General features: G+C 57.4%; 3 protein-coding genes across 5 annotated transcripts in view; all 3 read left to right on the top strand.

The window, feature by feature from the left end:
* Positions 1–962: 962 nt before the first annotated feature.
* Positions 963–5621, top strand: ZNRD2 (zinc ribbon domain containing 2). Its single transcript, XM_029061220.1, has 4 exons — positions 963–1063; positions 2137–2288; positions 3511–3595; positions 5168–5621. The coding sequence occupies exons 1-4, from the start codon at positions 1045–1047 to the stop codon at positions 5515–5517; spliced, it is 606 nt and encodes a 201-aa protein (XP_028917053.1). The 5' UTR covers positions 963–1044; the 3' UTR covers positions 5518–5621.
* A 100-nt stretch (positions 5622–5721) lies between these two features.
* Positions 5722–7955, top strand: FAM89B (family with sequence similarity 89 member B). Its single transcript, XM_029061221.1, has 2 exons — positions 5722–6842; positions 6939–7955. Exons 1-2 carry the CDS (start codon positions 6582–6584, stop codon positions 7236–7238), a joined length of 561 nt encoding a protein of 186 aa, XP_028917054.1. The 5' UTR covers positions 5722–6581; the 3' UTR covers positions 7239–7955.
* Positions 7956–10843: 2888 nt separating this feature from the next.
* EHBP1L1 (EH domain binding protein 1 like 1) overlaps positions 10844–15337 on the top strand; it is a 31214-nt gene continuing 26720 nt past the window's right edge. For 2 of the 3 annotated variants that reach the window (XM_029060467.2, XM_029060469.2), the window contains exons 1-2: positions 10844–11201; positions 13934–13991. In XM_029060467.2, the coding sequence (XP_028916300.1) occupies positions 11098–11201; positions 13934–13991 (162 nt within the window). In that variant the 5' untranslated portion in view covers positions 10844–11097. The remainder of the gene's footprint in view (positions 11202–13933; positions 13992–15337) is intronic. The other variant, XM_029060470.2, reaches the window with a different exon arrangement.

A 15337-nucleotide genomic window follows, 5' to 3' on the forward strand; every position in this document is an offset into this window, starting at 1 on the left:
CTGTCCTAAGCGCTTAGCTATAAGTGACAGGGTCGGTGGTGGTGGTGAATGCAAACTGCTTGCAAAAAGAAAGCCCTGGAAATGGCCGGCTCTGGGGTCCCGATGTCCCACCTCACCTGGAAAGGCAAGGCCCTGGGCGGAGGGAAGTGTGTGAGGCGAGCAGGTGAGGAAAAGGAAGACGATGCAGTGGGGCAGGATGCCTTTGTTCTGTAATAATAATAATAATAATAATATTGGTATTTGTTAAGCAGGTATGAGAAGCAGTGTGGCTTAATGGAAAGAGCCTGGGCTTGGGAGTCAGAGGTCATGGGTTCTAATCCCGACTCCGCCTCTTGCCAGCCGTGTGACTTTGGGCGAGTCACTTCTCTGTGCCTCAGTTCCCTCATCTGTCAAACGGGGATTAAAACTGTGAGCCTCACGTGAGACAACCTGATCACCTTATATTCCCCAGCGCTTGGAACAGTGCTTTGCACATCGTAAGTGCTTAACAAATACCACCATTTTTATTCTTTAAGCGCTTACTACGTGCCGAGCCCTGCTCTAAGCGCTGGGGTAGATAGAGGGTAATGAGGTTGTCCCACATGAGGCTCACAGCCTTAATCCCCATGAGGGAACTGAGGCCCAGTGAAGTGACCACAGTCACACGGCTGACAGGAGGCCCTAGTCCAGTGCTCTGCACATAGTAAGTGCTCAATAAATACTACTGAATGAACGGTTGGAGGCAGGATTAGAACCCACGTCCCCTGATTCCTAAACCCGGGGCCTTTCCACTGAGCCAAAGCACTGGGCCGCAATGGCCAGGACGGGCCGGGCCAGCCAGTCGCGGTTTCCATGGCGACCGACACCCTTCCTCACCCGGGCGTCCCCTCCGGGGTCCGGAACCTGTAGCCCGGGGGTCCGCGTTTCCAGCCGGCTGATGTCAGCCGGCGGACCGTCGCTCGGCGAGCCTCTCCAGGCCCCCACTTCCGCTCCCTCCGGGAGGGACGGGGCTGCGGACCTGCGCTGACGTCACTTCCGGCGGGGCCTGGAGGAGGCAGCGACAACATGGCCCTGAACGGAGCAGGTGGGGGAGCCGGGGACGGTCGGAGATGGGGGCTGGTCGGTGACAGTGACCCTCCTCCCCCCTTCTAGGCCTTATCGCAGATCCACCTCCTCCAGGAGGCCTTCCCTGACTGCACCCTCCTTCTCCCCCCCCCCCCCCGGACTGGCTCCCTTTATTCATCCCCTCCTTCCCAGCCCCGCCCCACTTAATGCCCTTCTCCCTCATTTCTTTCTTTCGATTCATGTCCGTCTAATAATAATAACGATGATGTATTAAGCGTTGACTATGTGCAAAGCACTGTGCTAAGCGCTGGGGGAGGGGATACAAGGCGATCAGGTGGTCCCACGTGGGGCTCGCAGTCTTCATCCCCATTTTCCAGGTGAGGGAACTGAGGCCCAGAGAAGTGAATAATAATAATGTTGGTATTTGTTAAGCGCTTACTGTGTGCAGAGCACTGTTCTAAGCACTGGGGGAGATACAGGGGAATGAGGTGGTCCCACGTGAGGCTCACAGTCTTCATTCCCATTTTCCAGGTGAGGGAACTGAGGTCCAGAGAAGTGAATAATAATAATAATGTTGGTATTTGTTAAGCGCTTACTATGTGCAGAGCACTGTACTCAGCGCTGGGGAGGATAAAGGATGCTCAGGTTGTCCCACGTGGGGCTCACAGTCTTAATGCTCATTTTCCAGATGAGGGAATTGAGGCCCAGAGAAGTGAAGTGACTTGCCCAAAGTCACAGAGGTGACAAGCGGTGGAGCTGGGATTAGAACCCATGACCTCTGACTCCCAAGCCCGGGCTTTTGCCACTGAGCCACGCTGCTTCCAGTATGTGGACTGTAGGCTCTAGATTGTAAGCTCGTTGTGGGCAGGGAAGGTGTCTGTTTATTGTTCTGTCATGCTCTCCCAAGCGCTTAGTCCAGTGCTCTGCACACAGTAAGCGCTCAATAAATACCCCCAACTGACTGACACACTTAGTATGAGCTTGGTACAGTGCTCTGCACCCAGTAAGCGCTCAGTAAATATGATTGATTGACACTCGGGGATCTGAGGGGGCTCTCCCCTGCTCTGACGTCCCTTCCCCTGTCTCCCGCAGAGGTGGATGATCTGACCTGGGAACCCCCTTCTGAGGCGGAGACCAAAGTGCTGCAGGCGCGGCGGGAACGACAGGATCGCATCTCTCGGCTCATGGGCGACTACCTTCTCCGGGGCTACCGCATGCTTGGGGAGACCTGTGCCGAATGTGGGGTGAGCCAGGGGTGCCTTGGCACATGATAGTCCCGCTTAATAACAATAACTAATAGTGGTACTTGTTAAGTGCTTACTATATGCCACATACTATACTAAACACAGGAAGTGCCCAATACGATTTATTGACTCATTGATTGGGTCCCTGTCCCACATGGGGCACACAATCTCAATCCCCATTTTAGAGATGACATAACGGAGGCCCAGGGAAGTTAAACGACTTGCCCAAAGTCACACAGTAGGCAAGTGGAGGAGCCAGGACTAGAACCCGGGTGTTTCTGACTCTCAGGCCCATGCTCTATCCACTAGGCCATAGTGCTCCTTTAATTCACCCCTACCTCAGCCCCACAGCACTTATGAACATATCCAGAATTTATATTAATGACCATCTCCCCCTAGACTATAAGTTCACTGTGGGCAGGGAACGTATCTACCAACTCTGTTATTATTGTACTTTCCCAAGCGCATAGCATGGTGCTCTGCACACAGTAATTGCTCAGTAAATACAATTGATCGATCGATTGGTTGGAAGAAGAAACTGTGGCCCCCGGGTCTTCCACCGGCCTCTCCCCAGAGAATTGTGGCAACCTCAGCCAAATCCTGGTTCTCTCGCTAAGTCTAGTGACTTATCACTTAGCCATCCCTGAGCCTCGGTTCCTTATCTATAAAATAACACTTTCTCTTCCTCTCAGGAGAAGCGTGGGACATTTTAGGTGACATAATGAAGAGCTTTTGCAAGAAAGGTGCTATTCAGTCAGCTAATGATATTTATTGAGTAGCTGCTGACTACACAGCACTGGTACTCTCCACTTGGGAAAATTCAACAGAAGCAAGAAACATGTGTCCTGCCCTCAAGGAGTTTGCAGTCTAAGGGATTGTATTAATCTGGGATATTTATTATTTCAGTGATAGGGATCGTGTCTTCTACTTTTATTCTCTGCTCTCAACCCTTTAATGTGGTTCTCTTCATTCAGTCAAATTTATTGAGCGCTTACTGTGTGCAGAGCACTGTGCTGAGTGCTCGGAATGTACAGTTCGGCAACAGAGACAATCCCTGCCGAACACCGGGCTCACAGTCTAAAAACCTAAAACATGGAATATTAGTAGTAGTAATAGTATTTATTAGTACTGTTTTGCACTTAACTCTATGGTGTACTCGTGCTAGGAAAGGCGCTCAGTATATACTGATGATTATATCCCCATTATCTCTCTCTTCTCTCAGACTATTCTGCTCCAGGACAAGCAAAAAAAATTGTACTGTGTGGCCTGTCAAGAGCTCAACTCCGACGTGGACAAAGATAATCCAGGTGAGGGAGATGTGGGGATTTCAGGGTCCAGGGAGGCCTCCAGGTTTTTTAGCCTTTTTGTTTTGTTTTTAATGGTATTTATTAAGCACTTACTATGGGCCAGGCGCTTTTCTAAGTTCTGGGGTGGATACAAGCTAATCAGGTTGGACACAACCAGGTCCCACATGGGACTCAAAGACTTAATCCCCATTTTACTGATGAGGGAACTGAAGCCCAGAAAAGTGAAACAACTTGCCCAAGGTTACCCAGAAGATAAAGTGGCGGAGCCGGGATGAAAAACCAGGTCCTTCTCGACTTCCAGGTCCAGGCTCTATCCACTGGGCCATGCTGCTTCACACTGCTTTGGGTTTCTTCTGACCCAGTGGTGGGATGGGAGAAGATGGAGGGAGGCTTCTTGGCTCTTAGCTGAAGGAATTGGGGGGAAATCTGAGGAGAAGGGCTTCTCGGTGCTGACATGGGGCAGCAGAGTCAGGGTCTCTCGCTTCTGAGTCATTCAATCGGTTGTATGTACTCAGCGCTTACTGTGTGCAGAGCACTGTACTAAGCACTTGGGAGAATCCAGTATAACCATGAAAAGACACATTCCCTGCCAACAATGAGTTTATAATCTAGAGGGGGAAGAGACAGACATTAAAAGAAAGAAATAAATGACATATATGGACATAAGTGCTGTGGGGCTGGAACGGGGCGTGAATAAAGGGAGCAAGGCAGGATGATGCAGGAGGGAATGGGAGCAGAAGAAAGGAGGGTTTAGTCAGGGAAGGCCTCTTGGAGGAGGTGTGCTTTCAACCAAAGGTGTGCTTTCAGAGAAGCAGCGTGGCTCAGTGGAAAGAGCACGGGCTTGGGAGTCAGAGGTCATGAGTTTGAATCCCGGCTCTGCCACTTGTCAGCTGTGTGACTGTGGGCAAGTCACTTCACTTCTCGGTGCCTCAGTTACCTCATCTGTAAAATGGGGATTAACTGTGAGCCCCACGTGGGACGACCCGATTACCCTGTATCTACTCCAGCGCTTAGAACAGTGCTCGGCACATAGTAAGCGCTTAACAAATACCAACATTATTATTATTAACCAAAAGGATGGGAAGAAATGGGGCTTTAGCTGGGCTCTAGCTCCTTGAAGATAGAGATTGTGTCTGCCAACAGTCCTGTACCGCACTCTCCCACACATAGGAGGTGCTAAGTACGTATCATTCATTCAGTCGTATTTATTGAGCGCTTACTGTGCGCAGAGCACTAGGCTAAGTAAACAGACACACTCCCTGCCCCCAATGAGCTTACAGTCTGGATGGCAGGTGACAAACAATAATAGAAATAAATAAATGATGGATATGGATATAAGTGCTGCGGGGCTGGGGGGTGGCGGGTGAACAAAAGAAGCAAGTCAGGGCAACGCAGAAGGGAGTGGGAGAAGAGGAATTGGGGGCTTAGGGAAGGCCTCTTGGAGGAGATGGGCCTTCAGTAAGGCTTGGAAGAGGGGAGAGTTCCCATGATCGGTGGATGGATCGATCCCACAGTGGGTATTGTCATTCACCGACCATCTCCATGTCTCACTCCCTCTTTCCCCCCTTCCAGCTCTCAACGCCCAGGCCGCCCTCTCCCAAGCCCGGGAGCACCAGCTCGCCTCCACCGCAGAGCCTCCCCCCGCCCCCCACCTGGCCACGCAGCCCCCCGTCCCCCGGCCCGAGCACTGCGAGGGGGCGGCCGCGGGGCTCAAGGTAGCGGCCCAGGGGCGGTCCGCCCCGACCCCTTCCCCGCCGTCCCCGGACGTGCTGGCGGCCGCACAGTCGGCCCTCTTGCAGAAACTGTCCTGGGCGGCGGCGGAGCTGGGCTCCACCACCTCCTTGGAGACCAGCATCCAACTGTGCACCCTGGTCCGGGCCTGCGCCGAGGCCCTGGGAGGCCTCCGCCAGTTGCTGCCCTGAGGGAATCTCCATCGGCTGCTGTCTTGAGAGAGCTTCCGGCCTGCCCTGGACCCGGCTGCTGGGATCTGGCGGGAGGGGCCTCAAGAGAAAAGCACCCAGAAAAATAGCCACCCGCCCCAGTGTGCTTTGTTCCCGCGCCCGCCCCCTCCGCTTCTCACCCGTCCTGCCCCTGCCGCCCTCCTCAGCGACCCGCTCCCCTCCCCGCGTCGGCGGTCGGCGTCCCCCGGCTCCCCGCGGGAGGCCCCAACAGCTTTTCAGCTCAGACCCTCGTGGTCCCCGGCTTCCTTGAGTGGTCCGGTGTCCCCCTGGCTTCGCCCCGCATCTTTCGGAGAGGCAGGGTGAACGAACAGGCTGGCGAGGAGCCTTCCTTCCCCCTTGGCTGCTAGTGGGCAGACGGGACCCCTCACCCCTCCAAAATTTGGCCCGCCTCCCCTGTACTCAGCAAACTCTGCCCTGCTGCGGGACTCCCCCCACCCCAAAGATCGGGAGAGAGGGGATCCTTCCCATCTCCAATCTCCGACTTCACTCAAATTGGAGGGAGGATTAACCCCGTCCTTCTCGCGGCTCTCTGCGTTTTAAGGGGCCTGCCCATCCTCATCCTTACCATCCCCTCAACCAGCTCTTCTTGTCCCTGTTGGAGAGGCTGGAGACGGAGGGGCCGAGCAGAGCCGACGCTCGGAGCACCAATCTCCCCGTAAAAGGGTCGGGAGAGGGGTAGAGAGGTCCGGGCCGAAGCCCCCTCCCACCCCCGTCCCGGAAGGCCTAGAGGCCGGTGGGCCCTTTAAAGGGAGGCCCCGCCCCTGGACGAGGGGAGGGGTCGCGGGCTGGGCTGAGCCGGAGCCGAACAAAGAGCGGGGTGTCGGGTCCCCCGCCCCTTCCCCCGGTCAGAGCCAGCGTGGGGAGGGGGCGCAGCCTGGGCTAAGGATCCCTCGAGGTCGGGGGGCGCCGCCCCCTCCCCCGGCCGGTACCCCCGACTTCCCCTTCTTCCCTCCGCCGTTTTCTCCTTCCGTTTCCTCCGGGCCGGGCCGGTCCTGCGGGGCCCCCCCAGCCCGCCCCTCGGGCCCATGAACGGGCTGCCGGGGGCGGCGGGCGAGGGGGCGGCGGGCTGCCCGTTGGAGGGGCTCCCGCCGCTGCCCCGGGGGCTCAGCGGCCTGCTCAACTCGAGCGGGGGGTCGTGGCGGGACCTGGAGAGGCTGTACAGCCAGCGGAGCCGCATCCAGGACGAGCTGAGCCGCGCGGGCCGCACCCCCGCGGACCGACACCCCGCCGCCCCGCCGAGGCCCGCCAACCTCGACTCCGCCCTGGCCGTGCTGCGGAAGGAGATGGTGAGGCCTGCGGCGGCTGCGGGACCGGGGGAGGGGACTGGGGGGACCATCCCGGGGGACCCCCTGACCTGCCCTCTCTCCCCCACCGCCCGCCAGGTGGGCCTGCGCCAGCTGGACATGTCCCTGCTCTGCCAGCTGTGGTCTCTGTACGAGTCGATCCAGGACTACAAGACCCTCTGTCAGGACATGAGCCTCTGTCAGGACATGAGCCTCTGTCAGGACATGTCGTCCTCCCTGCACTCGGACGGCTCCTACCCCGCCGACCCCGGCTTCTCGGACGAGGAGGAGGAGCTCCCGGACGCCGGGCTCCCCCGGGACCCGCCCCCACTCCGCGTGCCGCAGACTCACAATTCTCGGGACAAGTGGCTCCAGGACTCTTTCCACATCACCATCTGATGGCGGCTCCCCCCCCCCCCCCCCCGCAGTGCCTGACCTCGTGCCCCCTCTCCCGGCCCCCAACTCCAGGCTGCCCGTCCCGGATGGGGCGGGCGGGGGGAGCTGAGGTTTTTTCCCCCCACCCTCTGTCTTCTCTTCCCTCTTGCAGAGCGTCCTCCAGCAGCCGCTCCTTTCTCAAGATGAGTTTAGGCCAGGAGAGCCAAGATCAAGGCTTATACCCCCTGCTGGGGGAGGCTTTCTTTCCCTCACCTCTCACCCCCTGATTCTTCTTTCCCCCGTCCAGTCCACTTCTGCACACAGCTCTGCAAGGCAGCTAACCCTGGGGTGGGAGCGTCACGGCTAATAGGAACGGCTAGCTTCCTCCTCGGCCCCCCCAAGCAGAGACAGCCCGAGTTCTGTCTTCTATTCAGCCAGGGCCGTCTACCCCGGTCCCCCTCCCCGGTTGCCAGCGGCCCCAAAAGGCTGCTGATTCTGGGGCGGCGCACCCGCCTCCCCAGATGAGAACAGTCCCCTTCCTTGCTCCGAGCCCCCAAGGAATCCTCAGGGGTCTGGGGTGGGCCTGTCCCAACCGATGGCCGAGGCTCCTCTTTCCCCACGGCCCCTTCTGCTGAAATGGGCCAGAACCTGGCCCCGAGAGACATGGGGTCCACGCTGGATATTTTCAAATAGCGAGTTCCCAGTCCTGGGGACCCCACGAATAAATATTCTCTTGAGCGACTCCTGCTTTTTCTGGCACTGGAGGATAGATACGGTAGGTTCGTGGCGGGCAGGGAGTGTGTTTATTGTGATGTGGTACTCCCCCGAATGTGTAGTACGGTGCTTTGCAGATGGTAAGCGCTCAGTAAATACCATAGAATGAATGGCTCAGCGGAAAGAGCCCGGGCTTGAGAGTCAGGGGTCATGGGTTCCAATCCCAGCTCTTCCACTTGTCAGCTGTGTGACTGTGCGCGAGTCACTTCTCTGTGCCTCAGTGACCTCATCTGTAAAATGGGGATTAAGACTGTGAGCCTCACGAGGGACAACCTGATTACCCTGTATCTCCCCCAGCACTTAGAACAGTGCTCTGCACATAGTAGGCGCTTAACAAATACCAACATTATTAAAGTTGGGTCCTGGATTCTAATCGGAGTTTTTTTTCTGTATGGCTGCAGTATCTTCTGTCGCCATTAGGTGGCGCTAATGGCCAACCCCGGGCCGTCGGTTCTGGCTTGGAAGTTGCGGGATGTGTGTTGTGTCTTCGCAAGGTCTGAGTTTGGGTTTGTGCCTTCCTTGGTTTTGTGTTGTACCTCTCGGCATCTGTTTTCGCTGTGCATGTGTATCTTGTTTGTATTGGTGCGCTTTCGCACGTGAGTCCCTGAGATGAGAGGGTTGGCTTCCGGGTGTACACACGTGGGTCTTTTTCACTTTCCATCTGGGCCTCGAATCCCCCCTGGGGCCCCGGGGTGGGGCGGAGAGAGAAGCGGAAGGAGCCACCCATCTCGAGGAGAGAATTTTCCACCGTGCGGGGGTGGAGCTGAGGAGCGAACAGGAAATGGGCAGGCTTGGCCCCAACCTCCAGCCCCGTTAGGAGGCGGGGACGGGGAGACTAGAAACCACAGGCTAGGGTGTGGGTGGGGGGGAGGGAGAGAAACCCCCCACCACCACCACCCAGATCAGAACTCCGAGAAGTCACATTTCCTCAATCCCAGAGTTCAACTGGTAATGTTGTTGGATGGGTCACATGGGGTGTGGGGGGATTTCCCTCCTAACCTTCCTCTCCTCCTGATGCGCAAGGAGTAAACTCTGGCTTCTGGCAGAGGATGGATACTCTCTCTCAGACACACACACACACGAACACACAACTCCATTTAATATATTTTATGTTTTTTCACCTCCCCCCAAGCAACTGTACAGTTCTTATACACATCTTACAAGTCTGACACATAGCTCTACAGTCCTGGAAATCTCACCCAGGCTGAATGGCTACCCACTTGCCCACCCAACTCACATTCACCCACATTCAACGCCCTACCCACACACTCCCACACCTCCCCCCACCCATGCAAATTTATGACTCACAAACACAGCTGCAGCTCCGGTCGGTAAGGCGAACGCCCCAGACCTTGTCATCCACACCAAACACATTCTGAGACCTGCCGAACGAACTACTCGTGAACACATCCGAAGCCCCCAGGAGCCCGATTTGCAGAAGTCAAACCAGACTACATGGCTCACCCATGTCAGACCACGTTTTGAATATTTTCGGGCTAAACGCACAGACCCACGCTCGGGCTTCTCACCATCCCCCGTTCGATAATCGCAACTCTTCTATTTCCAGCCCAGTAGGCCCGTAGTTTTCTAACCATGAGAATAACCTCCACATCTCTCCGGGATCCCGTTGAGACAGGGGCACGACACACCCAAAAGCGATGACCCGATGGCTCTAGAGCTCTCTCCCCTCCCCCAAGGCACCCAGCCCTTACGGGTCTGGCCTTGCGTGCTATGCAAATATTCCACCTCTTCCTCCCCTCCCAACACCAAGCTACCCAGCACATACAATAATGTAGCTATGGCCTCTGAGAAGCAGCGTGGCTCAGTGGAAAGAGCCCGGGCTCTGGAGTCAGCTCCCGAATCCCAGCTCTGTCACTTGTCAGCTGTGTGACTGTAATAATGTTGGTATTTGTTAAGCGCTTACTATGTGCAGAGCACTGTTCTAAGCGCTGGGGTAGACATAGGGGAATCAGGTTGTCTCACGTGGGGCTCACAGTTAATCCCCATTTTACAGATGCGGTAACTGAGGCACAGAGAAGTGAAGTGACTTGCCCACAGTCACACAGCTGACAAGTGGCAGAGCCGGGAGTCGAACTCATGACCTCTGACTCCGAAGCCCAGGCTCTTTTCCACTGAGCCAAGTCACTTCACTTCTCTGGGCCTCAGTTACCGCATCTGTAAAATGGGCATGAAGACTGTGAGCCCCACTTGGGACAACCTGATTCCCCTGTGTCTACCCCAGCGCTTAGAACAGTGCTCTGCACATAGTAAGCGCTTAACAACTACCAACCTTATTATTATCTGTTAAAGCGCTTACTATGGGCCAGGCACTGTTGTAAGCACTGGGCACACCTCGACAACGCCCAGAACGTATATCCGGACCCGCGTAATAATAATAATAATAATGATGACGGCGCTTGTTAAGCCCTTACTGTGTGCCCGGCACTGCACTGAGCGCTGGGGTGTATTCAAGCAAATGGGGTCGGACCCATTCCCTGTCCCACGTGGGAGTCACGGTCTCGATCCCCATTTTCCAGATGAGGTCACCGAGGCCCAGAGAAGTGAGGCGACTCGCCCAAAGTCACACAGCAAATGGTGGAGGCAGGATCAGAACCCACGCATGACCTTCTGCCTAACCCCAACCCCTCTCCCCTCCTAACGGAGCCCCTGTCCCCCGCCCTCGGCTCCAGGGAGCCCCACACACTGGGGCGCAGGCTGAGGTCCGGAGCGAGGTGTCCCCGTCCGGCCCCGCCCGGTCCGGCCCCTCCCGCGTCCCCTCCCCGCCGCCCCCCACCCCGCCCCGCCCTCCTCCTCCCGTCGGGGGGGTGCGGCTCCAGCCTCTCCAGGAAACGGCTCCCACTCGGCCGTGGCTGCCGCCAGGACCGGCCCCTGCCCCCCCGAGCCCGGGGCCGACAGCTCGCCCGGACAGCCGGACGGCCGGAGGGCAGAGTTGCGGGAGGGCTAGCTCGGCTGCGGGGGTCCCGAGGGCCCGGCCGACGGGGCCGGGGGTCGGGGGAGAATGGAGCCCCTGGCCAGGCAGGGGGGGCGGTTTTGAGGAGCCCCCGGGGCGGAGGGTCGGGGGGTCGGGAGTTCGGGGGGGACACGGACCATGACCTCAGTGTGGAAGCGGTTGCAGCGCGTGGGGAAACGAGCCGCCAAGTTCCAGTTCGTGGCGTGTTACCAGGAACTGGTGGTCGAGTGCACCAAGAAATGGTGAGTGGGGGGTACGCCTCTCCCCTCTTCTACCCCCACCCCCCACCGACTGGTCCTCCCCCGCACCCAACTTTTCCAGAATCTGGATATCTCCTTGAGAAAGGGGGTCCGGGGGGAGGGAGAGCCCCCCGGCAGGGGTGCCTGATACCCTGGGGAAAGGGGCTGCCTGAATTCGGGGAGCTGGAGGGGGGGCTTCTGGAGGAGGTGGGGGGCCTGGTGGGGGGGGGCGGGGGGCGACTCGTGGGAAGGCCAAAGTTCCTCTTCCTCCCAAGAAAGTCCAGCCTCCACCCCTGCCCCGGAGAGCCGCGCCTGGACTGGCCTGGAGGTTCAGCCCGGCCTGGTCGAGGGCGGGGATGGGGGGACACGGAGACCCCCGGGAAGCTGAGGGTCCTGGACCCCGGGCTCTCCTCTTCCCTGGCCCCCACAGCCAGCAGGGATCCAGATGTCAGCCCTTCCCCTCACTTGAGTTTGTCCAGGATGACGTGAGGAAGAGAGACAGAGCTCCAGGCCCCGGGTGGTCCCTAAAAGCGATGTTCACCCCCCACTCTTTCTCCCGGTCCGGGACCCCACCCCACCGGGGGGGAGACGAGAGGCAAAAACAGCTAGGACTGGAGGGAGGGGAGTCGAAGCGAGAGATTCCTCTGAAATGTCCTTAAAAGGGGAAACTGAGCCTGTGGGGAGGGCGGCGGAGGATGGGGGGGCGGGGGGCAAGTTTTAAAGGGGCCGCAGGGATGCCGGGCTCAGACGGGGATAAGGGGTGGGTATCCAGGGGGACGAGGATAGAGAGCGAGCCGGGCTAGGAGAAGCGACGAGGGGCAACCTGGGTAGAGCAAAGTTGGAAGCGAAACAAAAAAAACAGAGAACCGGAGCTCTGGGAAAAGGAAAGGAGACTGGGGAGGGCGGGCCGTGGCTGAGGAGGACGAGGAAGAGAGACCAGGGTGGAGACCAAGGGGAACGGGAGAGGGGGGAGACAAGAGGGATCGGTCAGGGGCCACGGGAACCCGCACCCCGACCTTCAGCTGGGCCCTTCTTCCCCCTCGCCTCATGACCCTGGTGACTTGGTCCTGAGTGGGACTGGGGGGCGAAGCTGAGGCCAACCCCCCCCGAGCCCCCTCAATGCCCAAGGCCGCCTGCCTCCATGCGTCACACCCTAAATATACCCCAACTCATCGGTGTCGGCTTACCCTCGGGCCCCGGAATTAAAGCAGCTGCTGCGACCCCCTCCCTCTGCCCCATCCTGCCCCCCGAAAGGGCTAAATTTAGGATGGGGTGGGAGGGGAAGGTAGAGCTGGGAGGGAAGAGGGTGTGGGGGGACGGATAAGAGGCAGGACCAGGTCTGGGTGGAGGTCGGGGTGATGATGGGACCCTCAGCAAAGGAACGGAGGAGCCCTGAAGGTGTACCCCTCCCCTTCCTTCCCCTCCTCCAGTCCGTGAGGATTAGGGGAGTTAGCTGGGATGAAGCAGGGAAGCTCCCATCCAGGGGCCTGGGGGCTGCTTCCCCTCTGCAGGGTGGAGGAAGGGCGGTGGGGAGGGGGCCGGTGGGAGAGCCTGGTCTCAACTGGTTAAACTGGGAGGTGTGGAGTGGGAGGGGCCTTCAGAGGCTGCACCTGCACGATGCTGGTGGCTTCCCAGTTTCTCCAGTTCCCTCTTGGCAGCGCCCCAGCCTTGAGTCAGTCAGCCCGGCCCCTCCCTGTCAGGCCGGGGGCCCCGGGGAACAACCCCCGCCCCACCCCACCCTGGGTGCTCTGATAGATGGGGGCCTTCCCGCTGTGGCCCCGGCTCTATCCAATCAATCAATCAATCGATGGTATTTATCGAGCACTTACTCTCTGTGCAGAGCACTGTATTAAACGCTTAGGAGAGCACGGTACCAAAGAATTAGCAGACCGGTTCCCCACCCATAACGATCTTACAGTGTCTGCCCTGCTTGGGGTCTAAGGGGGGAATCAGAATGAAAGGTCTTCGAGGCCTATCCACGCGGCCCTGGGACTCTGTCAATCAATCGTATTTATTGAGTACTTACTGCGTGTAATGTATTAAGCTCTTAGGTGAGTACAGTATAAGAATATAGCAGAGTTGGGGGACACATTTTATATGGTATTTATTAAGCGCTTAATATGTGCCAGGCACTCTATTGAGGGCTGAGGTAGATATGAGTTCGTCAGGTGGGACCAAGTCCCTGTCCCGCAAAGGGTTCCCGATCTTATCCCCACTTAATACATGAAATAACCGAGGCCCTGAGAAGTTAAGTGACTTGCCCAAGGTCACACAGCAGACAAGTCAGTCAGTTGCGTTTACTGAGGGCTTACTGTGTGCAGAGCACTATACTAAAAGCTTGGGAGCGACCAATAGAACAAAACTGACACATTCCTCACCCACAACGAGCTGAAAGTCTAGAAAGGAGTTTAGGGCTAGAGTCTGTTTCTTTCTGCTCCCATGTCACAGTCTGTGGCCTGTCTGTCTGTCAGGGGTGGTGGTCTCCCCCTGAGTCTCCATCTCCTCGGTCCCTTCTTCAGCTGCTCCCAAGTCCCGTCCTCCCTCCCTTCCCTGCCCTTCGCCCCGCCGCCGCCCCGGGTTCCACCCTGGCTGGAAGCCGGCCCGCCCTGCACCCTGTGCCCTGAGATAAGGAACAGCCTGGGCCTCCCCTGCACCGGGGAGGGCAGGGAGGTCTGAGAGAGCTGGGGGCTAGACCCTCCTAAATCCCACCCGTGCCCGCCTTCTCGCCCCCACAGGCAGCCGGACAAGCTGGTGGTGGTATGGACCAGGAGAAACCGCCGCATCTGCTCCAAGGTGGGGCTCTGAGGGCGGGGCCTGACGACACCCCTTGCCATTCATTCATTCATCAGTCAGTCAGTGGTATTTATTGAGCGCTTAGTGTGCAGAGCACTGTACTAAGCCCTTGGGAGAGGACAGTATAACAATTAACAGACACATTCCCTGCCCACAGTGAGTTTAAGGTCTAGAGGGGGAGACAAACATTAAAATAAGTGAAAATAAATAAATAAATGACAGATATTCATTCATTCATTCAATAGTATTTATTGAGCGCTTACTATGTGCAGAGCACTGTACTAAGCGCTTGGGATGAAACAAGTCGGCAACAGATAGAGACGGTCCTGCCGTTTGACGGGCTTACGGTCTAATCGGGGGAGACGGACAGACGAGAACAATGGCACTAAACAGCGTCGAGAGGAAGAACATCTCGTAAAAACAATGGCAACTAAATAGAATCAAGGCGATGTACAATTCATTAACAAAATAAATAGGGTAACGAAAATATATACAGTCGAGCGGACGAGTACGGTGCTGTGGGGATGGGAAGGGAGAGGTGGAGGAGCAGAGGGAAAAGGGGAAAATGAGGCTTTAGCTGCGGAGAGGTAAAGGGGGGATGGCAGAGGGAGTAGAGGGGGAAGAGGAGCTCAGTCTGGGAACGCCTCTTGGAGGAGGTGATTTTTAAGTAAGGTTTTGAAGAGGGAAAGAGAATCAGTTTGGCGGAGGTGAGGAGGGAGGGCTTTCCAGGACCGTGGGAGGACGTGACCCGGGGGTCGACGGCGGGATAGGCGAGACCGAGGGACGGCGAGGAGGTGGGCGGCGGAGGAGCGGAGCGTGCGGGGTGGGCGGTAGAAAGAGAGAAGGGAGGAGAGGTAGGAAGGGGCGAGGTGACGGAGAGCCTCGAAGCCTAGAGTGAGGAGTTTTTGTTTGGAGCGGAGGTCGATAGGCAACCACTGGAGTTGTTTAAGAAGGGGAGTGACATGCCCAGATCGTTTCTGCAGGAAGATGAGCCGGGCAGCGGAGTGAAGAATAGACCGGAGCGGGGCGAGAGAGGAGGAAGGGAGGTCAGAGAGATATGGACTTAAGGGCTGTGGGGCTGGGTTGGGGGAGGAATAAGGGGAGCAAATCAAGGTGACGCAGAAGGGAGTGGGAGCAGAGGGAAGGAGGGCTTAGTCAGGGAAGGCCTCTTGGAGGAGATGTGGCTTCAGTAAGGCTTTGAAGGGGGAGAGTTATCATCTGTCAGATTTGGTGGGGGGGGGGCATTCCAGGCCAGAGGCAGAATGTAGGTGAGAGGCCTGCAGTGAGATAGACGAGATGAAGGTTCAGTGAGAAGGTTGTCATTGGAGGAGTGAAATGTGCTGGTT

Source organism: Ornithorhynchus anatinus, chromosome 3, assembly GCF_004115215.2.
Source record: "Ornithorhynchus anatinus isolate Pmale09 chromosome 3, mOrnAna1.pri.v4, whole genome shotgun sequence".
NCBI classification, from domain to species: domain Eukaryota; kingdom Metazoa; phylum Chordata; class Mammalia; order Monotremata; family Ornithorhynchidae; genus Ornithorhynchus; species Ornithorhynchus anatinus.